This window comes from Monodelphis domestica, chromosome 5 (genome assembly GCF_027887165.1).
Source record: "Monodelphis domestica isolate mMonDom1 chromosome 5, mMonDom1.pri, whole genome shotgun sequence".
Taxonomy (NCBI): domain Eukaryota; kingdom Metazoa; phylum Chordata; class Mammalia; order Didelphimorphia; family Didelphidae; genus Monodelphis; species Monodelphis domestica.
Window position 1 is genome coordinate 86062643 of NC_077231.1, and position 26344 is coordinate 86088986.

At 35.5% G+C, this 26344-nt stretch overlaps 1 protein-coding gene across 2 annotated transcripts in view; it reads right to left on the reverse strand.

Moving 5' to 3' along the window:
• Positions 1 to 619: 619 nt before the first annotated feature.
• LOC103101763 (sodium-coupled monocarboxylate transporter 1-like) overlaps positions 620 to 26344 on the reverse strand; it is a 228164-nt gene continuing 202439 nt past the window's right edge. For both annotated transcript variants that reach the window (XM_056798700.1, XM_007503479.3), the window contains one exon: positions 620 to 751. In XM_056798700.1, the coding sequence (XP_056654678.1) occupies positions 710 to 751 (42 nt within the window). In that variant the 3' untranslated portion in view covers positions 620 to 709. The remainder of the gene's footprint in view (positions 752 to 26344) is intronic.

The window sequence follows — 26344 nt, forward strand, 5'->3', positions numbered from 1 at the left end:
TGATATTTTAAAAACAAAATATGCAAAGCAAGACATGACAAAATGTTCACACATGGTTCATTTCAAAAGATCTCTGAATGTAAGAAATTCATTCATAATAATAATAATAATAATAAATGTCATGGGTGAGGCATAAGGTTGTATCTATCACAGTCAAGATCAAATTTCCAATTAATCCACAGTCCAGTGGAGAACAGAGATAAGGGAAAATAAAATGTTTCATTAGTGATGTAGTGGAGAAAAATTCAACTACCTCAAATTTTCTTAATATGAAGAGTTTTAATTATACCATATTCAATATGAGCTTGACTTTAGTCTGTCTTTAGTTCAAATTAATTTGCTTTAACTATTGAGTGTGTATCTGTGAGGGTGGTATGATTTATATTAGAAATAATGGACCTTAATTATTTGTACTATTTGGTATCATTATCAACTGATGCTTTGTTCTCCCCATACCAACATAAGCAAACAAAATTCCCTATGAGGTAAGGATCAAGTCCCATAAAAAAACCAAAACCAAAACCAAAAAAAAAACCTAAAAAACTAAAAATATAGGAAGATTGAATTTGATAGTTATTGTAGGAAATATAAAAATAATCCATTTTACAGGATTCACCCATTCAGAGTTGCCTCAATCAAAAGAAATCATATTTCTTTTCGTTTATTTCTTTTAATTTTTAAGGTGGTATGTCAGCTTCTTCCAGTGTATTCATGCTAATTGAGTGATTTCTGAACCTTCTACTTCATCTTCCTAAAAGAAAAAAAAGGGAAATTAACACAGTAATAAAAAAAAATATGCTCACATGTTATAAGAATATAGCACTAATGTAGGGGGTCAGATTTCTAACAACATCTATCATCTTGAAGATGTGCATAAAATCAGGAATTAGGCCTTTGGAGGTTAATAATAGTTGTCACTAAGTCCATATAATGAAGTAACCTTATTTTATCAACCATTTTAAAATGTTTGACTATCTGGGTGACTAAACTATATAGTAGGTTAATGGAGGAATAGATTGTTAAGAAAGAGTTTTACAGAAAATAGTAATATGTCTAAAAGAAAGAATAAGGAATTATAAAACACAATTTGGGGACCATTTACCACAAGGTTAAAAGGCTTCTGCAAATAGCTCCTCAGGGGTCACAATAAATGATATTCAAAATTATATTATTCATTAATCATGGTAAAACAATTCTTGTAAGACATTTCAATTTTCGAAAACCCTATCCATTCTTTTTTTTATATTTTATTTGATAATTTCCAAGCATTATTCATTAAAGACATAGATCATTTTCTTTTCCTCCCCCCCCCATAGCCGACGCATAAATCCATTGGGCATTACATGTTTTCTTGATTTGAACCCATTGCTTTGTTGATAGTATTTGCATTAGAGTGTTCATTTAGAGTCTCTCCTCTGTCATGTCCCCTCAACTGCTGTATTCAGGCAGTTGCTTTTCCTCGGTGTTTCCACTCCCACAGTTTATCCTCTGGTTATGAATGGTGTTTTTTTCTCCTAGATCCCTGCAGAATGTTCAGGGACTTTACACCACCACTAATGGAGAAGTCCATTACGTTCGATTATACCACAGTGTATCAGTCTCTGTGTACAATGTTCTCCTGGTTCTGCTCCTCTCGCTCTGCATCACTTCCTGGAGGTTGTTCCAGTCTCCATGGAATTCCTCTACTTTATTATTCCTTTTAGCACAATAGTATTCCATCACCAACATATACCACAATTTGCTCAGCCATTCCCCAATTGATGGGCATCCCCTCGTTTTCCAGTTTTTGGCCACCACAAAGAGCGCAGCTATGAATATTTTTGTACAAGTCTTTTTGTCCATTATCTCTTTGGGGTACAAGCCCAGCAGTGCTATGGCTGGATCAAAGGGTAGATATTCTTTTATCACCCTTTGGGCATAGTTCCAAATTGCTCTCCAGAATGGTTGGATCAGTTCACAACTCCACCAGCAATGAATTAATGTCCCTACTTCGCCACATCCCCTCCAGCATTCATTACTTTCCTTTGCTGTTAACCCTATCCATTCTTTAAGAACTGGACCAAATGCCAATTCATACATGAATCTTTATCTCAGTTTCTCCGGATGTAAATGATATCCACTCCCCCGTTATACACAAGGGTGTGTGTGTGTATATATATATATATATATATATATATATATATATATATATATATATATATTATAAACATGTCTCTATATGCCTAGCTTTCTATTTACTTCAATTATAATGCTAATAGCCTTAAACAATAGCCACCTTTATCAATTATTTTATTCTCATCATTGTTAGATTATAAGAATTTTAAAGGCTGGGATAGTTTTATTTACAATGAATTATTTTGTCCCATGTTAGCATAGTGCCTAGCAGTAAATATTCAATCAAAATAAACTAAACCTATGAATTTGGTCATTTTAGCATCAAGCTTTAATCATCTGGACTATGTGGCCCAGATGTAAGGACCATGCACAGGGATTTTACTTTTTTCATAGAGCTTTAAAAGTTTGCGAAGAGCCTTACATGCAAAAATAATGTACCAAAGGTACTATGAGTCTGATTACTCCCATTTTATACAACCCCACCCAAGCTTCATTATAGATACATGATTTGCCCAGTTACCTAACTCTAAATTTAAATGTTGAGACTCAAAATCTCAATACCTTCAAAATATCTGATTCACTACCCATCTCCCTTTCCTCTAGAGGAACACTGCTTAAAGTTGGCAATTATTTTCTCTTGATAGAATAGAATAAAAATAAACAGAGCACATGAGAGTATTCTTTTACTTCTTTTAGCAGCACTAAATAAGAAGTTGGTCAAAAGGCAGATATTAAGTATTGCAAGTAGCATTGGGCAGTTCTGGAGAAAAATGAAATAAAAGCAATCTCTTCCCAAAGAGTATATTCTAGTTGTAGATTTGGTACAAATTAATAAATAAAAATACATATTAATATATAATAAAAGATGAATGTATAAAGTAATACCTAGAGTGTTGGATTTAAATCAGTAAATCTAAAAATTTAAACTTTTATGTGCAATTCTACTATAGTTATTATTTTTAATACAGAAAGTAAGTTGGTAGTAGACATAGAAATCCTAAGTATTTGTGAAATTCAAGCATATTGTCTATGTATAAAGAAGTCCTGACAAATATAAGAGCTCAGTATGCACAAGTAACTTCATTAATGAACCAACAAAAACTGAGTTCCTGATAAATATTTCTTAGGTACTTAGTATGTGTTAGGATCTATGGTAGGTGCTGGAGCTGGAAGTAAAAATTATAATGCCATGTCCTTTATTCACAATGAACTTACATTCTTAGTGAGGAAGAAAAGTACAGAGAGAAAGGGGGAGACAGACAGACACATTTAGGTATGTACATATATATATATATATATATATATATATATGTAGAAAGCTAGGTAGACAGAGACAGATGGATGGGTGGTTGATAGATAGATGAGTCGATAGATGAATGTAAAACAAAAGTAGTTAAATACAAGGCACAATGGGAGAGAATAATAATGGCATTGGGGAAAAGATGGAATCAAGAAATGCTTCAGAAAGGATATGATGCCTCACTTGTATAAGTAAAAGGAAAAGACGGATGGTAGGCAGAGAAGTAAGAAAGAGAAAGGGTTGGTGTAAAATCACAAAGGCAGGAGGTTAACTCTCATGGATGAAGAAAGGTGGGAAGATCAATTTGGTGGATCAGAAAGTGTAAGAGAGAGACAATAATGTACAATAAACCCAAGTTGTGGAAGATATTAAAAACTGTTAAAAAACTAAATAGAACAACTTATAATTTATTCTAAAGGCTACAGGGAGTCATGGGGTTAATCATATTCAGAAGGAACACAGACAGATCAATACATAATGAAAATAATTTTAGAAGTAGTATGTAGAAGAAAATAGAGGAGGAAGACCAATTAGGAGGCTGTTTTGGTCACCTACAATGATATGGAGATTATGAACCTTAGACACTGGAATGGTGGTAGTGTCTTTCACAAATCAAAGGCAGTTGGAAAGATGGAAGGTTTTAATAGTAAATATAGTGCATCTAATTTAAGACATTTGGCAGTAAAAATATCACCAGGACAATCTAATTGAAATGCTCAATAGGCAACTGATGATATGGGACTGAATCCAGGAAAGACTGGGGTTGGATATGTACATTTTTGAGTCTTTTGCATAGAGAATATATTTCAACCAATGGGGGTTGATGAACAGAGAGAACAGAGAGAGACAGAGGGACAGAGAGACAGAGAGACGGGGGGGCGGGGTTAGGGAGGTATAGAGTATAGAGGTAGAAGACAAGAAAGGAGGTTGAAGGCTGGCCAGTCAAGAAAAATGTTAACTAGGAAAGAGTTACATCACAAAAACCCAGAGAGGAAAAAATATCCAGGGAGAGTAATCAGCAGAGTCAAATGCAATAGAAAGAAGGATAAGAACTGAGAAAAAGCCCTCAGATTTGACTATCAAGAGGTCCCTTTTGGAAACCAAGAGAGTACTCAACAATTGAGGAAGAGTTGAATGAAGTAAGGTATATAAGTGGAAAAAATCTTACTGAGTTTTAAGAAATGTATAGAACTAAAGGGATAGTTTCAGAGAAACCTGAAAAAGCTAATATGAACTGATGCAGATGAAAGGGAGTAGAACCAAGGACCAATGTAAACAATAAAAACAATGTTGTAAAGATAATTTTGAAAAACCTTAGAAATCTGGTCAAACTATAACCAATATGATTCCAAAGAACTAATGCATAGTATAGTATGCTACCCACCTCCTGTCAGAAGTGATTATATAATTAAAAATCTGTTACCCTAAAAAATGAACGACATTTCCTGGGAGCCTGCTGACTTCCTGTCATCATGTACTTCCTGTAGACAAGGGATATTAGGCAGTGACATGGAGGTCCCAGGCTCTTTGGCTTGCAGTGAGCATGGTGGTGGTGGTAAGAGTGGATATTTTAAATGGGCTAATCAGCCATGGGCACATGGTCTTTATTTTGTATCTTCTTTATTCCTTGATTTCTAATGACCATTAATAAATCTCCTAAAATATAATATGCTTATTATTGCACACTTAATTTTAATTTTTACAGAATGGACTCCAGATGCAAAAAAAGATACTATTCAAAGTGGTCAATTTGTTTTGTCTGACTAGGATTTTTAAAAGGATATTGTTTTTCTTTTTTAAGCAGATAAGAGTAGATAAAGAGACAAAAATGTTAATTAAAATACAATTTAATTAAAAAATAAATGTGTAGTGAGGGACAGGGAAGAGTTTGGTGATTTGTACAAATCAATGTATATTGTACAAAGAAATGGTAGAAACTATGCTAAAAAAGGAACAATTAACATGTACCCAAACTAAAACAAATATCTAGCAATAGCCTGATGATCTTTCATATACTAACAGGGAATATCCTTGAGAATGGAAACAAAAACATCTCAAAAAAATTTTACCCACCATCTTCTAGACAAAAACTTTGATAATTGTAATGACTGTCATTGTAATGAATATAAATCAAATTTTGTGAATTACAAGCTCTCGAAATATAGATGTAAAAGAAATAAAAGGTAAGTGGAAACAACATGAAGTGGATACCCTAACTTACAACTAGAGTTTCTTGAAGAAATGTCAGGAAGATCATGAAAGATGAACTTATATACCAATGCTTTTATTAAATTACAAAGAATAATCACTTTATCCACCTATGCAATAATAACATGTTGGATATTGGGCATAGAAAAGAGAGACAGTAACTTTTCATAGGACCTTCTATTTGAATTCTATTGAGTAAAATAATACAAGAAGAATAACAAGAGAAAAAGTGAAGAATGGCAAGGAAATAGATACTTTAGAACAAATGGTGGGAAACCTTATTAACAACTAATTCCCTTGAAAATAAGAATGGTACAAACTAAAAACTGATTTAACAAAAGAAGTGTCAAAACAAATAAAAATGTGCAAAAGAGAAAAATTTATCTCAAACATTTGGAGCTGGAAAATAGGTTATGGAGAAAAATCTAAAAAATATCAAATTATCTGAAAATCATCAAAAAATGATCTAAACCATATTTTAGGAAATTATGAATGAAAACTGCTCAAAATTCTTAGAATAAGAAGACAAAGTGAAGATAGAAAGAGCTACATGGGTCTTGCAGGAACAAACCCTAAAGGCAAGCTTTCAGAAATATCAAAACCAGAGCTTTCATCTTCCAGGTCAAAGAAAAACATATACAAGTAGCCAAAAAAAGTTCAAATATGAAGGGGCCACAATAAAGACTACACTTAGCACTTGATATGAGAAAAGTGGAGATATAGGAATATCACTTCCAAAAGACAAGAAATACAAGGAAAACCAGATGACTTATCCAGTTAAATTAAGTAAAAAAACTCTTCAGGGGGAAATGCTTATTAATGAAATAGAATATTTCCACATATTCCTGGAGAAAAAACAATCAGACATGAGTATATATTTGGAAATCTACATGAGTAGATATTTGGAAATGAAAAGAAAAACAGAGGAAGGTTTATATATTTATAAAACTGAAATAGAGTCTGTGGGGATACTTTTTAACATGTTAATAGGGAAAATAAGAATCCAATATTTTTTTTAGAACTGATATCTTTGAGGGATACAGAAACAAGTTAAGATAAGAGATGATCTTAAGTAATTTCATTCTGTTTAAAGGGGCTTAGGATAGAAAAAGTAAGAGGGGCAGAAGAGGATGGCTAGGGGAGGATATCCAGAAGAAAAAAGTCACTATTGCACCTAGCTGGGGCAAGTCAGCTGGAGTAAAAACCTAAACTGGTTAACTGCAAACTTGGAGAGTGGGAGGAAATCTAGACTTTCCAAAAAACCCACAATCAGTGGGGAAGGAGTCAGAATTGAGTGACGAGGAAAATAACCTAGAAAGAAGGGAGATTGAAAGAACCAAAGATTCCAAGAAAGAGAAATCTCAAAAACCTGGAATATATATACATAAATCAGCAGGAAAAAATATAACAAAAGGATATGTGGTCTACAGATATAGTAAATGAATTCAGGTACCCATGAATAGATACTGCAAAAGAAAGGAAAATGATTCAACACTTGATAAGAAAGTGGCCACTAGAATTTAAGGAAAATGTGGAATTTTGACATGCCGATCCTGGGTGCTTTAAAAGAAAAATGGGAATTGTGAAAACCAAGAATATATCATGTAGAACAAAAATGTTAAGCAGAATTTTAAAAATTTAGAAGCTATAATAGCAAGCCTCATTAAAGCAATGAAAGAGAAAAATTGATTGGGAATTTAAGTACACAAAAGTGAGAAATAACCTAAAAAAAAGAAAAGAATAAAAGGAAATATGCTCTTATGCACACATAATTTAATGAATTCAAAGAGAGGTGGTATAGAGGTAAAAGATTTCCCAAAAGAGAACAATAGAACAAACAACATTAACATCACAGTGAAAAAAATAATAGAAGAGAATCTCCCAGAACTTTTGAACATAAAAAATGAAATTCCCTTTGAAAGAATTCACAGTTCACATCCAAAAAAAGGCCAAAGGCTGAAAAATCAGACACGTAGTAGTTAATTTTTTTTAAAATTTTAAACATTATTTTATTTGGACATTTCCAAACATTATTCACTGGAAACAAAGATCATTTTCTTTTCCTCCCCTCCACCCCCCCCCCCCCGCCTTTCCCTCTCCCATAGCCGATGCACTATTCCACTGGTTATCACATGTGTTCTTGACTCGAACCCATTTCCCTGTTGTTGTAATTTGCATTAGAGTGTTCATTTAGAGTCTCTCCTCAGTCATATCCCCTCCAACCCTGTAGTCAAGCAGTTGCTTTTCATCGGTGTTTTTACTCCCACAGTTTATCCTCTGCTTGTGGATAGTATTTTTTAGATCCCTGCAGATTGGTCAGGGACATTGCATTGACACTAATGGAGAAGTCCATCACCTTCTATTGTACCACAGTGTTATCAGTCTCTGTGTACAATGTTCTCCTGGTTCTGCTCCTTTCGCTCTGCATCACTTCCTGGAGGTTGTTCCAGTCTCCATGGAATTCCTCTACTTTATTATTCCTTTGAGCACAATAGTATTCCATCACCAACATATACCACAATTTGTTCAGCCATTCCCCAATTAATGGGCATCCCCTTGTTTTCCAGTTTTTGGCCACCACAAAGAGTGCCACTATGAATATTCTTGTACAAGTCTTTTTCCTTATTATCTCTTTGGGGTTTAAACCCAGCAGTGCTATGGCTGGATCAAAGGACAGACAGTCTTTTATCACCCTTTGGGCATAGTTCCAAATTGCCCTCCAGAATGGCTGGATCAATTCACAACTCCACCAGCAATGAATTAGTGTCCCCACTTTGCCACATCCCCTCCAGCATTCATTACTTTCCATAGCTGTCATGTTAGCCAATCTGCTAGGTGTGAGGTGATACCTCAGAGTTGTTTTGATTTGCATCTCTCTGATTATAAGAGATGTAGAGCACTTTTTCATGTGCTTATTAATAGTTTTGATTTCTTTGGCTGAGAACTGCCAGTTCAGGTCCCTTGCCCATTTGTCAATTGGAGAATGGCTTGATTTTTTGTACAATTGATTTAATTCTTTGTAAATTTGAGTAATTAAACCTTTGTCAGAGGTTTTTATGAAGATTGTTTCCCAATTTGTTGCTACCCTTCTGATTTTCGTTACATTGGTTATGTTTGTACAAAAACTTTTTAATTTGATGTAATCCAGATTATTTATTTTGCATTTTGTAACTCTTTCTAATTCTTACTTGGTTTTGAAGTCTTTCCCTTCCCACAGGTCTGACATGTATACTATTCTGTGTTCGCCTAATTTTCTTATAGTTTCCTTCTTTATGTTCAAGTCATTCACCCATTTTGAATTTATCTTGGTGTAGGGTGTGAGGTGTTGATCTAAACCTAATCTTTCCCACACTGTCCTCCAATTTTCCTAGCAGTTTTTATGAAATAGTGGATTTTTGTCCCAAAAGCTGGGATCTTTGGGTTTGTCATATACTGTCTTGCTGAGGTTGCTTGCTCCCAGTCTATTCCACTGATCCTCCTTTCTGTCTCTTAGCCAGTACCAAATTGTTTTGATGACCGCTGCTTTATAATATAGTCTGAGATCTGGGACTGCAAGACCCCCTTCCTTTGTATTTTTTTTTATTATTTCCCTGGATATCCTTGATCTTTTGTTCTTCCAAATGAACTTTGTTATGGTTTTTTCTAAATCAGTAAAAAAAATTTTGGAAGTTCCATGGGTATGGCACTAAATAAATAGATGAGTTTGGGTAGGATGGTCATTTTTATTATATTGGCTCGTCCTACCCATGAGCAGTTAATGTTCTTCCAATTGTTCAAGTCTAGTTTTAGTTGTGTGGAAAGTGTTTTGTAGTTGTGTTCATATAGATCCTGTGTGTGTCTCAGGAGATAGATTCCTAAGTATTTTATTTTGTCTAAGGTAATTTTGAATGGGATTTCTCTTTCTAGTTCTTGCTGCTGAGCTGTGTTGGAATTCTATAGAAATGCTGATGACTTATGTGGGTTTATTTTGTATCCTGCAACTTTGCTAAAGTTGTTGATTACTTTGATTAGCTTTTTGGTTGATTCTCTAGGATTCTTTAAGTAGACCATCATGTCATCTGCAAAGAGCGATAATTTAGTCTCCTCCTTGCCTATCTTAATGCCTTCAATTTCTTTTTCTTCTCTAATTGCTACTGCTAGTGTTTCTAGTAAAATATTAAATAATAAAGATGATAATGGGCATTCCTGTTTCACTCTTGACCTTAATGGGAATGGATTTAGTATATCCCCATTGCAGATGATGTTAGCTGATGGTTTTAGATATATACTGTTTATTATTTTTAGGAATGACACTTCTATTCCTATGTTATCTAGTGTTTTTAGTAGGAATGGGTGTTGTATTTTATCAAAGGCTTTTTCTGAATCTATTGAGATAATCATTTGGTTCTTGTTGGTTTGCTTGTTGATGTGGTTAATTATGTGGATAGTTTTCCTAATATTGAACCAGCCCTGCATCCCTGGTATGAATCCTACTTGATCATGGTGGATGACCATTCTGATCACTTGCTGGAGTCTTTTTGCTAGTATCCCATTTAAGATTTTTGCATCTATATTCATTAGGGAGATTGGTCTATAGTTTTCTTTCTCTGTTTTTAGCCTGCCTGGCTTAGAAATTAGTACCATGTTTGTGTCATAAAAGGAGTTTGGTAGAACTCCCTCTTTGCTTATTATGTCAAATAATTTGTATAGTATTGGAGTTAGCTGTTCTTTGAATGTTTGATAGAATTCACTGGTGAATCCATCAGGCCCTGGGGATTTTTTCTTAGGAAGTTCTGTGATGGCCTGTTGGATTTCTTTTTCTGATATGGGATTATTTAAGAAAACTATTTCTTCTTCTGTTAGTCTAGGCAATTTATATTTTTGTAAATATTCATCCATATCACCTAGGTTGGTATATTTATTGCCATATAGTTGGGCAAAGTAGTTTTTAATGATTGCCTTAATTTCCTCTTCATTGGAGGTGCTGTCCCCCTTTTCATCCTTGATGCTGTTAATTTGCCTTTCTTCTTTCCTTTTTTTAATTAGATTGACCAGTACTTTGTCTATTTTGTCTGTTTTTTCAAAGTACCAGCTTCTAGTCTTGTTTATTAGTTCAATAGTTCTGTCACTTTCGATTTTGTTAATTTCTCTCTTAATTTTTAGGATCTCTAGTTTGGTTTTCTTCTGGGGGGTTTTAATTTGTTCGTTCTCAAGTTTTTTGATTTGCATTTCCAATTCCTTGATCTCTGTCCTCCCTAATTTGTTAATATATGCACCCAGGGTTATGAATTTTCCTCTAAGTACCGCCTCGGCTGCATCCCATAAGGTTTGAAAGGATGTCTTGCCGTTGTCTTTTCTTCAACGAAATTATTGTTTCTATGATTTCTTCTCTAAGTAAACGATTTTGGAGTATCATATTATTTAATTTCCAATTAATTTTTGATTTGGCTCTCCATGTACCCTTGCCGATCAATATTTTTATTGCCTTGTGATCTGAAAAGGCTGCATTTATTATTTCTGCTTTTCTGCATTTGAGTGCCATGTTTCTATGACCTAGTGTATGATCTATTTTTGTGAATGTGCAATGTGGTGCTGAAAAGAAGGTGTATTCCTTTTTGTCCCTATTTATTTTTCTCCATATGTCTATTAACTCTAATTTTTCTAAGATTTCATTCACCTCTTTTACCTCTTTCTTGTTTATTTTTTGGTTTGATTTATCTAAATTTGATAGTGGTTGGTTCAAGTCTCCCACTAATATGGTTTTACTGTCTATTTCCTCCTTCAATTCTCCTAGTTTCTCTATTAAAAATTTGGATGCTATACCATTTGGTGCATACATGTTGATTAGTGATATTTCCTCATTGTCTATACTCCCTTTTAGCAGAATATATTTACCTTCCCTATCCCTTTTGATCAGGTCTATTTGTGCTTTGGCTTTGTCAGATATCATGATTGCAACTCCTGCCTTCTTTCTATCGGTTGAGGCCCAAAAGGTCTTACTCCAACCTTTAATTCTAACCTTGTGAGTTTCAACCCATCTCATATGTGTTTCTTAAAGACAACATATGGTAGGGTTTGGGGTTCTAATCCAATCTGCTATTTGTCTACGTTTTATGGGTGAGTTCATTCCATTCACGTTCAAAGTTATGATTGTTATTTGTGGATTCGCTGGCACTTTGATATCTTCCCCTAGTTCTGACCTTTCTTCTTTAGCTATTTCCTTTTGAACCAGTGATTTACTTTTGGTCAGACCCCCTAATCCCCTCCCTTGAGATGCTTCCCTTTCTAGCCCCTCCATTTTTATGCTCCCTTCCCTTCCCCCTCCTTAATTTTCCTTTCTTTCTTGCCCTAATGGATAAGATAGAATTCAGGATCCCATTGGATCTAGATGTTCTTCCCTCTCAAATTTGATTTCACTGAGAGTAAGGTTTAAGTAATTCCACTTCACACTCTCTTCCTCTCCTTCTCATATGAGAATTCTTCCCTTCCCCTTCCCATGTGTATCTTTATATGGGAAATATTATTCTATTAAGTCCCCCACTATTTCTTGAAGTAAATCTTAGTATTATCAAAGGTTCCCCACCTTGCTTTTCCTTTCTTTTCCCCCACTTTCCCCAAATCTTCTTAATGCCTTAATCATTCCCTATGCATGTTTCTTCTAACTACTCTTATGATGCTACAATTTTTGAGAGATACACAAAACATTTTCCCCACATATTAATATATATAATTTGATGTAAATTTAGTCCTTATAGAAGAGAGTTTGACATAAAGAAAAAGATAAGATTTTATCACCTTTTCCCTTTCTTTCATATTGACCTTTTCATGTTTCTCTTGCTTTCTGTGCTTGGATATCAAATTTTCCACTATGTTCTGGTCTTTTCTTAGCAAATGCTTGGAAATCTTCTATTTTGTTGAATGCCCATACTTTCCCCTGGAAGTATATAGTCAGTTTTGCTGGGTAGTTGATTCTTGGTTGGACACCCAGCTCTCTTGCCTTTCTAAATATCGTGTTCCATGCTTTGCGGTCTCTTAGTGTGTTAGCCTCTAAGTTGTATGTGATCCTTATGGGAGCCCCCTTATATCTGAAGCTCCTCTTCTTGGCTTCTTGTAGGATTTACTCCTTTTCTTCGAAGCTCTTGAATTTGGCAATTACATTCCTAGGGGTTGTCTTTTGGGGATTTGGTATAGAGGGTGTTCTATGAATCCTTTCTATTTCTATTTTGCCCCCTTGCTCCGGAAAGTGGGGGCAATTTTCTTTCATAATCTCCTGTAGAATAATATTGAGTTTACTGTTTATCTCTGGTTTTTCTGGGAGACCGATAATTCGGAGGTTTTCTCTTCTCCCTCTGTTTTCCAGATCTGTGACCTTCTCAGTGAGATATTTTATGTTTTCTTCTAATTCATTAATTTTTTGGGTTTGCATTATTGATTCTTGCTGTTTTATCATCTCACTTTCTTCAAGTTGCTTAATTCTGGTCATTAGGGATTGGTTTTGCTTTTCAGTTTTGTCTGTCCTTCTATTGGATGCTTCGAGTTCTTTTTCCAATTGAGCATTCTTATCTGTCAGACTGCTGATCTCTTTCTCCCATTTTTTTTCCAGGTTTCCATCTTTTGGATAAGTTCCAGTTTGAGATCTTCCAGAGCTTGTTGATAGTTTCCATTTTGGGAGGCATGTTCTGATTTTTTTTGGATTTCCTCCTCATTCTCCTCTTTTCCTTGGGTACTTCCACCATAAAAGTTTTCAATAGTCACCTTTTTCCCTTTCTTCCTGGAGGCTTGATTTTGGGCCATATGAGCCATCCCTTTGGTGGTTTTATTCCCCTTTCCTTTTTGGTCTGGCATCTTGGTGATATAGGTGGTTTTTCTGTGAATTTAGGTTGCCTCAGACTAGTTCTTCCCAGTCTCCAAGGTTTCTTAGAGCGCTGGGGCCCTGATCACAGCCAAACTTCCCAGGTGTTCAGCTCCACCCAGATAATCAGCGCGTGGTCCGCCCCTGGTGTTTAGCTCCACTCAGATGTTCAGTGCAACCGCCCCAAGTACAGCTCCTCGGACCCCCCTGTTCAGCGTCCCATGAAACCGCCCTGAGATGTTTTTTCCTGGCAGTCCCCAGATCCCAAGGACCCTGGAGTGCCCCCCCCCCCCAGACGGAGATGTTCCCCACTCACTCGCTGTCCCGTGAGCGCTCAGGTAGCTCACTCTGGTTTGGTGGGGGAGGTGGGGTAGGGGAAGGGCAGCTCAGTTCACGTTTCTGTGCAAGCTTTTCCTCCTTCTTATTATAGTGTGGAAATGTTCAAGCCTCACGTACCTTCGCCTCTGTGGGATACTGGGGAGTCCTGTTCTGCCAAAAGTGATTTTTATGCTCCTTTGATGTAGTCTATTTTGTTCAGTGCGAGGCAGAGGAAGCGTGTGGCGTCTAGATTGCAGCCATGATTACCCGGAAGTCAGTAGTCGTTAAATTTAACAAATCAATTCACAAGCAAATTCTACAAGTTATCACAAACTAAAAGGAAACATTTTTTAGATAATTCAAATTACACCCACTAAATAAAGGAAGGAGGTTAACAGAAAAAATTATGGGTTCTAAAGAGCATCAGAGCTCATGATGCATTCTAGTGTTACCTATTCTGGTAAATCTGATCCCAACTATTTAGGACAAAAGATAGCATTGAATAATAAAAAAAGAATTATAAATATTTTTCAGAAAGAAAACCAAACTGAAAATCAATTTACCAATTTAGGCTAGCAATAACCAATTAATCAACTAGTTAGTAATCTCTCTCAGTGATGAAAGACAAGGAAATTCTCTTCGGCAAATCCATAAATACAATTTTGGGAGTTCATTATTCACCCCCTCTCTTGGATAACCCAAGACATCTCTGGTAAATAGCCAATGAAGACCTGGCTCTCATCAAAACTCTCAATTCTTCTCCATTCCCTGGGTAATGGTAGACAGTCATATACTAGGGTCCTATGCCCCCAATACCAGGAGTTGGAGAAGGGAAATGAATTGTGCTTGGTTAAAAGTGACCTTCCTTAATATTTATTTATTTCTTAAGTTGATTTATTTAATTAATTTAGAAAAATTTTTCATGGTAACATGATTCATGTTCTTTCCCTCCCCTCCTCCCACCCCTTTCCTATAGCCAATGAGCAGTTCTACTGGGTTTTACATGTATCATTGAGCAATACTATTTCCACATTATTAATATTTGCATTAGGGTAATCATTTGGAGTCTACATTCCCAATCATAACCCCATAGAACCTTGTGATCAAGCAGTTGTTTTTCTTCTGTGTTTCTACTCCCACAGTTCTTTCTCTGGATGCAGATAGCATTCTTTCTCATGAGTCCCTTAGAATTGTCCTAGATCATTGCATTGCTACTAATAGAGAAGCCATTCCATTCAATTGTACCAAAGTGTATCCATCTCTGTGTATAATGTTCTCCTGGTTCTGCTCCTCTCACTCTGCATGAATTCCTGGAGGTTGTTCCAGTCTCCATGGAATCCCTCCACTTTATTATTCCTTTGAGCACAATAGTATTCCATCACCAATAGATACCACAATTTGTTCAGCCATTCCCCAATTGAAGGGCATCCCCTCATTTTCCAATTTTGTGTTACCACAAAGAGCTCAGCTATGAATATTCTTGTACAAGTCTTATCCAGGAGTGCTGTGGCTGGATCAAAAGACAGGCTTTCTTTTAAAACCCTTTAGACATAGTTCCAAATTGCCTTCCAGAATGTTTGGATCAATTCACAACTCCACCAGCAATGCATTTATATCCCAACTTTGCCACATCCCCTCCAACATTTATTACTTTCCTTTGCTGTCATATTAGTCAATCTGCTAGGTGTCAGGTGGTGGTATCTCAAGAGTTCTTTTGATTTGAATTTCTTTGATTATAAGAGATATAGAACACTTTTTCCATGTGCTTATTTTATTGATAGTTTTGATTTCTTTATCTGAAAATTGCCTGTTCATGGCCCTTACCATTTATCAATTGGGAAATGGCTTGTTTTTTTGTACCAATTATTTAGCTCCTTATAAATCTGAGTAATTAGAACTTTGTCAGAGGTTTTTGTTTTAAAAATTGTTTCCCCAATTTTTGCTTCCCTTCTAATTTGCATTGATTTTGTTTGTACAAAACCTTTTCAACTTAATGTAATCAAAATTATTCATTTTATATTTTGCAATTATTTTCTATCTCTTGCTTGGTCTTAAAATCTTTCCTTTCCCAAAGATCTGACAGGTATACTATTCTATGTTCATCTAGTTTACTTTTAATTTCCTTCTTTATATTTAAAAGATTTACCTATTCTGAGTTTATCTTTTTTGTAGGGTGTGAGAGGTTGATCTAAAACCAATTTTTCCCATACTGTTTTTGCAATTTTCCCATAAGTTTTTGTCAAATAGTGGGGTTTTGTCCCCAAAGTTGAGATCTTTGGGTTTATCATACACTATCTTGCTAGGGTCATTTACCCAAAGTCTATACCACTGATCCTCCCTTCTATCTCTTAGTCAGTACTATACTATTTTGATGATCACTGCTTTATAGAATAGTTTAAGATATGATACTGCTAGGCCCCCATTCACATTTTTTTACATTATTTCCCTTGAGAAATTGTTCTTCCAAATGAACTTTGTTATAACTTTTTCTAATTCAGTAAAAAAGTTTCTTGGTATTTTGATAGGTGTGGCACTGAATAAGTACATTAATTTGGGTAGGATGGTCATTTTTATTATGTTAGTTCATCCTACCCATGAGCAATTAGTGTTTTTTTCTAATTCTTTAGATGCCAGAGGCCATCATACCCTGACCGTTTGACAAGGTCATGGTCCAAGGAAGGAAGGTAAGCAAAGCAGACCCCAGAATGAGGGGCCCCTGCTGATCCCACTTTGTGACTTCTTTCCTCAAATTTTCCCCACTAGTGGACTTATTATGGATTATTTTTCTCTCTCCAATACAGGAGAAATAACATGAGAGCAAATACTCATAAGATCAATAAATATATACCCTACTTTAAGCCCCCCCAGGTTATTACCCCCAAAAGTTTGCAATTACAGAATAAAAGCCCAAAGATTACTGTCCATGACCCCTCCTTTCTCAAGCACAAGATAAGCTCCAAGGCCCTACAACATAATGAATCTTGTTCTACAGTTACCACACTCAAATGAATTTGTTGGAACAGAAGCCAAACAGTGTTGCTAGGCATCTCAAAGTAACCCAACAGAACTTGTAAATTGAGGAAAACCCCCAAATTGGTCTGCCTAAAGTCCTCACATCTAGTTAGGAATATGTTTTGTTGTTCATCTCCCAAGAAATTATGATGGATAGTGAAAGCTGACAAAAAGCACAATGATCCTCTCAGCAGGTCAAGGGGTACTAACCTAAAAATGGCTTTATTCACATTAATCATATCTATCACAGAGTGTTGTAGAAACCTAGTAAATGATCACAAAATCCTTTGTTGTAGTAACATCACAAAAGTGTTGTTTAGGTGATTTGATAATATCCAATCAAACTATAGAATGTCACATACATAGAAGATTGATTATGTGTGTGTACCAAAAACCTATATAATAAACATGCCATGATATCATGGCAGAGCACTGTGTGTGATGCCTGTGTACATGGGCTGAAAGTAAAATGTGTCTCATCTCATTTATCCGAACCGTGACATCACATCTGGGCAGACAGACTCTGATCCTCAGAGAGGCCGCTGGATGTTCCTAAAGATTTAGATCTAGTTTTAATTGTGAGGAAAATGTTTTGTAGTTGTGTTCATATAATTCCCGTGTTTGTCTTGGCAAATAGATTCCTAAATATTTTATAGTGTCTAGGGTGATTTTAAATGGAATTTCTCTTTCTAACTCTTGCTGTTGAGATGTGTTGGAGATATATAGAAATGCTGATGATTTCTGTGGGTTTATTTTGTATCCTTCAACTTTGCTGAAGTTATTGATTATTTCTACTAGTTTATTAGTTGGTTATCTAGGATTCTTTAAGTAGACCATGATATCATCTGTAAAGAGTGATAATTTAGTCTCCTCATTGCCTATTTTAATACCTTCAATTTCTTTTTCTTCTCTAATTGCTACTGCTAGTGTTTATAGTACAATGTTGAATAATAGAGGTGATAATGGGTATCCTTGTTTCACTCCTGATCTTATTGGGAAGTCTTCTAGTGTATCCCCTTTAGAGATGAGTTTTGCTGTTGGTTTTAGATATATACTGTTTATTATTTTTAGGAAAGGCCCTTCTATTCCTATGCTTTCTAGTGTTTTCAATAGGAATGAGTGTTGTATTTTGTCAAAGGCTTTTTGTACATCTATTGAGATAATCATGTGATTTTTGTTGGTTTGTTGTTAATATCGTCAATTATGTGGATGGTTTTCCTAATATTGAACCATCTTTGCATTTCTGGTATTAACCCAACCTGGTTATAATGAATAACCCTCATGATCACTTGCTGGAGTCTTTTTGCTAGTATTCTATTTAAGATTTTTTGCATCTATGCTCATTAAGGAGATTGGTCTTTATTTTTCTTTCTCTGCTTTTAGTCTGCCTGGCTTTGGAATTAGTACCATATTGTGAAAATGAGATTAACTCCATCTTACTTATTCTTTAGATTTTCAGCCACCAGGAATGCATATACCCCCACTTAACGATTTAGTGTGTGTATGTGGGGGTGGTGGTGGAAGGTGACCCTGGGCAGTCAGAATCAAGTTTAAGCCACCATTGGTACACATTAAGGTGGAAGGAAGGCACAGGAAGTGATGCAAGGAACTGCCCTTTTAATTTTGTAGTCATTTCTGGTGAGGGGTTCTTGGCCTTGAAACTTGACCATGGAGGAGCCTGGGCTTGAGATCTCAGACTGCTTCCCTTTGAACTGACACATGGTGAGTGAAAAGGCTCCCTTTCCTTGGCTTTCTGGAGAGGCACCTCATCTTGGAGGAGGTCTCATGGCAGGAAGCCTTGTTGAGTTTAATCCTCTGGGCTCCAGCCCCCGCCCCCCCACCCCCCTGTGACAAAGCACCTTTCTCTCTCTCTCTCTCTCTCTCTCTCTCTCTCTCTCTCTCTCTCTCTCTCTCTCTCTCTCTCTCTTTCTCTCTCTCTCTCTCTCTCTCTCTCCTATCTTTCTCCCCCCTCCCTTTCACTCTCTCCCTCTCTCTCTCTCTGTCTGTCTTTCTCTCTCTCATTAATTTCCTTCATTTCTTCTATTTGTCATTAAACTACCATAAAAGCCATTCTGACTTGAGTAATTCATTGGGATTTGGTAATTAAAACCCTAGAGACCAAACTCTCAAATATTCAGTCCAACCATAATTTTTACCCCTTACAATAGTTATGTCACAAAAGGAATTTAGTAGAACTCCTTCTTTGCTTATTTTGTCAAATACTTTGTATAATATTAGGATTAGTTTTACTTTAAATTGATAAAATTCACTTTTGAATCCATCTGGCCCTGGTAATTTTTTCTTAGGGAGTTCCTTCAAGGTATGTCTGATTTCTATTCCTGTTATATATTCTATTTCCTCTTGTTAATCTAGGCAGTTTATATTTTTGTAAATATTCATCTATATCACCTAGATTGCCATATTTGTTGCATGTAATTGGGTAAAAAATTCTTAATAATTACGTTAATTTCCTCTTCATTAGAGGTGATGTCACCCTTTTCATCTATGATACTGTTAATTTGGTTTTCATCTTAACTTTTTTATTAGATTAACCAATACATTATCTATTTTATTTGTTTTTTCAAAGTACCAGCTTCTAGTCTTGTTTATTAATTCAATAATTCTTTCACTTTCAATTTTATTACTTCCTCCTTTAATTTTTAGGATTTATGTTTTAATTTTTCTCTGAGGAATTTAAATTTGTTTTCTTTATAGTTTTTTTTTTTTAATTTGGATGCTTCTGTTTTATGGGTGAGTTCATCCCATTCACATTCAGAGTTATGATTACCACCTGTGTATTCCCCATCATTTTGATTTCCTCTCCTAGTCCTGTCTTTTCTTCTTTCACAATTTCCTTCTGCATCAGTGCTTTGCTTTTAATCAGTCCCCCTAATCTTCACCTTTATTTTACTTCCCGTCCCACACCCCCTACTTATTTCCCTCTTGTTTTTCTTTAGTTTCCATTAAATTCCCTCCCCTCTCTTTTTCCCTCCCTTTTGGTATTCCCTGCCCCAATCACCCTTTCCCTCTCAAATTCCTGGTAGGGTAAAAATAGAATTTGATACCCCAATGGATCTATATGCTCTTCACTCTCTGAACTGATTCTACTGAGAGTAAAGTTTAAGTATTAGCTATTAACACTCTCTTCTTATCCTTCTTATAATAGTATTCTTCCCCTCCCCCTCCCATGCACCTCTTTATGTAGTATAATAATTCTATTTTTCTTATTCCTTCAAGTTTTTCTTGGTGCCATCTTCTATTCTCCCCTTTTTAAAAATATCATTTTGAACCACTTAGAACCTCAACCACTACCTATGAATAATTCTTCTAACTACTATGATAGTTAATAGTTTTTGAGAGTTACAAACATCATTTTTCCATATATGAATATAAACAATTGGCCCTTAAATATTTTCCCCTCTTTCTTATTTAAATTTTGATGTTTCTCTTAAATTTTTCATTTTTCATTTGGACATCAAATTTTCTGTTTATTTCTGTTATTTTCTTTACAAATACTTGGAAATCTTCTATTTCATTAAATGCTCATACTTTCCCCTGGAAGTATATAGTCAGTTTTGATGGGTAGGTGATCCTTGGTTGTATACCAAATTCTCAAATAGACTTTCTGAATATCATATTCTAAGCCTTGTGGTCCTTTAGTGTGGAGGCTGCCAGATCACGTGTAACCTTGATTGGTGCTCCTTGATATTTAAATTGTCTCTTTCTGGCTTCTTGCAACATTTTCTCCTTAGTTTTGAATCTCTTGAATTTGGCAATTACATTCCTCGAGGTTGTCTTTTGAGGATTTAATGTAGTAGGTGATCTATGGACACTTTCAATATCTATTTTGCCCTCTTGTTCAAGAATATCAGGGTAGTTTTCTTGTATAATTTCTTGTACTATGATGTCAAGTGTAAAACATAAATTTCCAGATGACTTGGGAATTTTATTTGGGATATCCCCTGGTGACCAATAATTAATTTAGTTTAGATAATAACCCTAGAATTATCCTTACACAAGACCTCTATTTTCTTCCAGATTTCCTGGTAGGCCAATGATTCTCAAATTGTCTCTCCTGCATCTGTTCTCCAGGTCCATCAATCTTCTCAATGAGATATTTCATGCTTCCTTCTATTTTGTAATTCTTTTCACTTTTCTTTATTAATTCTTGCTGTCTTTGTGAGACCATTAGCTTCTACTTACCTAATTCTAGTCTTTAAACACTGGTTTTCAGCCATAATCTTTTGATTTTCCTTTTTGGTTTGGTCTAACTTGCTTTTAATGGCTTCCAGCAGACCAATTCTGCTGTCCAATTTGCTTATCATTTAGTATGATTTCTGGGTTTATTTTTTCCAAGTGGTAAAACTTTTTTTAAACTGTTATTTAAAAAAAATTATTTGCATTTCTATCTCCCACTTTTCTTACCAATTTTCTTCTATCTTTCTTACTTGGTTCTTGACCTAAAATTTGAGTTTGAGAGCTTGTGATCAATATGCATGTTTTTGGGAAGTTTGGATGTTTGCTTGTTTGTCACTCTCTGCTGTATCCTCTGCAGTCTGCTGTTTTTCACCATAGAAGTTATCCAGGGTCAGAGTTTTTTCTAATTTTGGGGGGGTAGTTTTAAATTTTAGTTCTTGTGTCTTGGTGGCCATTGCTGTTAGATTTTTCTTCCCTTCCCAGCCAGAAGTCTGAGTTAGGAGGATAGGTAGCTCTCTCTGTACCAATCTACCAAGAGGTTTTTATCCTTAGACTATTTTTCAGTCTCCTTCAAGTCTGCTGTGGTCAGCCACTCTCTGCCTTATCTCTGTGCCCAAGCTCCATGTTCCTTATGTTCCTGGGGTCACAAGTCTTGCCACTCTCAGAGATAAGTGTGTGGTGTCTTCAGCCAGCCCCATGAGAACCTAGAGATTGCCCTGAACTCACTCTGACTCATGTGTCATAGATGGAGTGGGGGAGGGGTGATCAGTTCATGCCTTCGTAAGAGTAATTTTACCCCCTTATAGTGTGGAAATTCCCAAAACCTGACTAACTTCAAGGCTGTGCCCTATAGTAGAGTCCCTTTGCTCATCTGATTTTTATTTTTGTCCTATTAAGGGGCTTTATATTGGTCAGTAGTGAGGAGAAGAAGACCCTTGCTTCTATTCTGTGTCCATCTTAGAGTGGAAGTACCCTTAATATTTATTAATGAGAAACTCAAGAACTTCTTTCTGCTTCTGACAGATTTTCCCCATTTAAAGTAGTTTTTTATTTACTTGTCAAGTTAGAATCAAATAATCTATTTTTTCTATTAGTCTTACAATGAGAAATTCTTCAAGATGGGACATTCAAAGAAATGAGTAGAGAGGGTGAGGGTCAAGTCTGAACCTTAATTCAAAACTCAGGAATAAAAATGATTCAACAAATAAAAAATAATTCATCTCAAAGTCAAATTAGGATATCTAAAAATAAAAGGAGAGATTAATAAAATTGAAAGTAAGAAAACCATTGAATTAATAAACAAGGCAGGGAGCTTCTTTCTTGGAAAAAAATAGATGAAAAGAAAATTATTTAATTGCTCAAAAATATTAAGGAGAAAACCAAATTTCCAGTCCTCAAAAATTAAAAGAGCAAATTCATAGCCAATGAAGAGGAAATTAAAGAAATTATTAGCTGTTTTATCCAATTATATGCCAATAAAGCCGATAATATAAGTGAAGTAGATGAGGTATGATTGAGTATTATATTATATATATTATATAAAAGGGTAGCATCAAGGAAAGACTATAATTTAAGAGGGTACCCTAATTTCCCAGAGAAAGAACCTCCATATAAAAGGTAGGGAAAATGATCAGACAACAAAAAAAGCACCTAATGCTAAGGAATTTTATGGAAACAAAGAGCAAGGTACAGATACAGAAGGGGACAGTGAAAGTAAAGGTAATACACACAAATTCCAAAAGAAAAATATGGATTAGACACAGATTGTGGAAAAACTCAAAAAGGACTTCAAAAACCAATTAAGAGGCAGATGAAAAGTGGGGAAGAGAAATGAAAGCAATGCAAGAAGAAATAGGCCAAAAGATGATGGAGGAAAATCAGACCTTAAAAATTATTATTGAACAATTAAAAAGGAATGATTTTAAGAGCCACCAAGAAACAATTTAAAAAATCAAAAGAATGAAAAAAGCAGAAGAAAACATGAAATATATCATTGAAAAAACAACTGACCTAGGAGATAGATCCAGGAGAGGAAATTTAAGAATTATTGGACACATGAAAGCCATGATAAAAAAAAACCCTGGGGCATCATTGCATTGAGAGAAAAGTAAAGGAAGAGATAGAAGGGAGTAACATACAACATAAAGAAGGCATGAAAAATTATTACAGGAGTGGGAGGATGAGCAGTGCTAGACAATGCTTAAACTTTACTCTCATAGTAACTAGCTCAGAGAGGGAAAAACAACTATACTCACTGGGGAATAGAATTCTATCTTACCCTACACAGAAGTAGAAAGGGAATAAGACAAGGGAAGAAGGAGGTAGTTGGAGGATGGGAGAAATTGGGGGGGGTGACAAAAAGCAAAAAAAAAACTGGTGAGTAGGAACAGAGTGAAAGGAATAGAGCACTATCAAAAGGGGAAAATAAGATGGAAGGCAATACACAGTTAATGATCATACCTGTGAATGTGAATGGTATGAACTCACCCATAAGACAGAAGCAAATAGCAGAGTGGATTAAAAACCAAAATCCTACCATATGTTGTTCACAAGAAACACATTTGAGGCAGGATGACACATACACATTTAAGGTAAAAGGCTGGAGCAGAATTTATTATGCAATATCTAAAGTAAAAAAGGAGTAGTAATCATGATAGCAGGCAAAGCTAAAGTAAAATTTGATCTGATTGAGATAATGAAGGAAATTATGTGTCGCTGAAAGGGACAAAAAACAATGAAGTAATGTTAATACTAAATATTTATGAACTAAATGAAATAGTGTCCAGATTTTTCAAGGAGAAACTAAAGGAGCTTAAGGAGGAAATAGTAAAATTGTAGTAGTGGGGGACCTCAATATTCCCCTATCAGAACTAGATAAATTAAACTAAAAAATAAATTGTGATAAAATTTTATTGATAAGGGTTCATTTAAAATTAACTGGAAACTAAGTAATCTTATACTTCAAAACTGGTGGATCAAAGAATAAATCATAAAATCAATTATTGATTTCATTGAAATGAATGACAATGAGGAGACAATATGTCAAAATCTATGATATATAGCCAAAGCAATATTCAGGGGATAATTTATATCCCTGAGTGCCTATATTAACAAAATAGAGAGGGAGGAGATCAATGAGTTGAGCATGCAACTTAAAAAATTAGAAAGAGAGCAAATTAAATATCTCCAGATAAACACTAAATTGGAAATCCTAAAAAGTTAAAGGAGAAATTAACAAAATTGAAATTAAAAGAGTTTTTGAACTAATAAATAAGACTAGGTGCTGGAACTTTGAAAAAACAAATAAAATAGATAATGTATTGTCAAATCTAGTCAAAAAAGAAAGAAGAGAATCAAATGAACAGTATCAAAAATGAAAAAGTTGATCTCACCTCTAATCAAGAGAAAATTAAGGCAATTATTAAGACCTATTTTGCCTAGTTACATGATGATAAATAAGACAAGCTAGGTGAAATGGGTGAATATTTACAAAAAATATAAAATGCTTAAATCAACAAAAGAGGAAATAGAATACTTAAATAATCCCATTTCAAAAAAAATGAAAATGAAAAACCATCAAGGAACTTCCTAAGAAAAAAAATCTCCAACTAGCCCACTCTTCTGAATGGATGTTGGAACCTGAAGGGACAAGTGTTGGTGGTGAGCTTCAGACCATAAGAACAACAATGAGACTTCCGAAGAGGAAGTCTCCCCACTTTAGGGCTCCCGTGCTCTGAAGGATCACAGTCTGGCCCTAGCAGAGACTCCAGAGTCAGAGGGAATGGCCCCAGGGACCCTGAGGCCCCCCTCCCAGGGGTTAATAACATTCAAGGACATGGCTGTGGACTTCACACAGGAAGAGTGATGCCTATTGGACCATTCTCAGAAGGAGCTATACCTGGAGGTCATGCTGGAGAATGTACAGAATCTACTTTCTGTGGGTATTCCAGTTCCTAGAAAATATTGTACCTCCTGTTTTCAGCAAGGGGAAGCACCATGGCTGCTAGAGCAAAAAGACCCAAGGAGCTCCTTTTCAGAGGTAGAGGCTAATTTTGATGTAAAGGAGATGTCTACAAAGCTGAGACATTTTGTGGAAGGATCTGGCCCCCAAAATTGTGTGAATGAGGATCCCCATGATGTCATTTTGAGAGAAATCTGTGACTCTGATATCAAGATAAACAAAAATCTAAAGAGTGACTGTGAATTTACTGATGCTGCAGAGAAATTCAGTCAATGTTCAGTCCTAAATCAGTATATGAAAGTGACCTCAGGAAAGGACTATTGTCTGGATTGTCAACAAAGTCAATGCTTTCCTGAAGAAGTAGGACTTGGTTAGTCAAATAAGAAAACTCCTATAAAGCCCATGAATCAAGGTAACCTAGGAGGAATAGCCTTTGGCTTCAGTTTAGACCTCATTAGACATTCAAAAAGTAAATGTGTAGAGATACTTTCTGCGAATGATAAAGGTGAGAGACCTTTCAGTCAAAACTCTGAGCTTGTCGCACATCAGAGAATCCACAATGGGGAGAAACCATATGAATGTAAAGACCATGGAAGGGCCTTTACATGGAAGAAACCTTTTGCTGCACATCAAAGAATTCACAAAGGAGAGAAACTTTATGAATATAAACAATGTGGAAAGGCTTTCACAGAAAAGAGATCTCTTGCTAAACATCAGAAAATTCATACTGGAGAAAAATCTTATAAATGTAAACAGTATGGAAAGGCTTTCACAACAAGAGGCCATTTTGCTGCACATGAGAGAATCCATAATGGAAAGAAATCTTATGAATGTAATCATTGTGGAAGGGCTTTTATAACCAAAACATCTCTCACAATACATCAGAGAATCCACAGTGGAGAGAAACCTTATGAATGTAAACAGTGTGGAAAGGCTTTCACAGAAAGGACATCTCTTGCTAGACATCAGAGAATCCACAGTGGAGAGAAACCTTATGAATGTAAACAGTGTGGAAAGGTGTTCACACAAAGAGGCCATCTTGTTGCACATACAAGAATCCACACTGGAGTGAAACCCTATGAATGTAAACAGTGTGGAAAGGCTTTCACAGAAAGGAGATCTCTTGCTAGACATCAGAGAATCCACACTGGAGTGAAACCCTATGAATGTAAACAGTGTGGAAAGGTTTCACAAGGAGGGACAATCTTGCTAAACATCAGAGAATCCACAGTGGAGAGAAACCTTATAAATGTAAACAGTGTGGAATGGCTTTCACAGAAAGAGGATCTCTTGCTAGACATCAGAGAATCCACACTGAAGAGAAACCTTATGAATGTAAACAGTGTGGAAAGGCTTTCACAGAAAGAGGCCATCTTGTTGCACATAAGAGAATCCACACTGG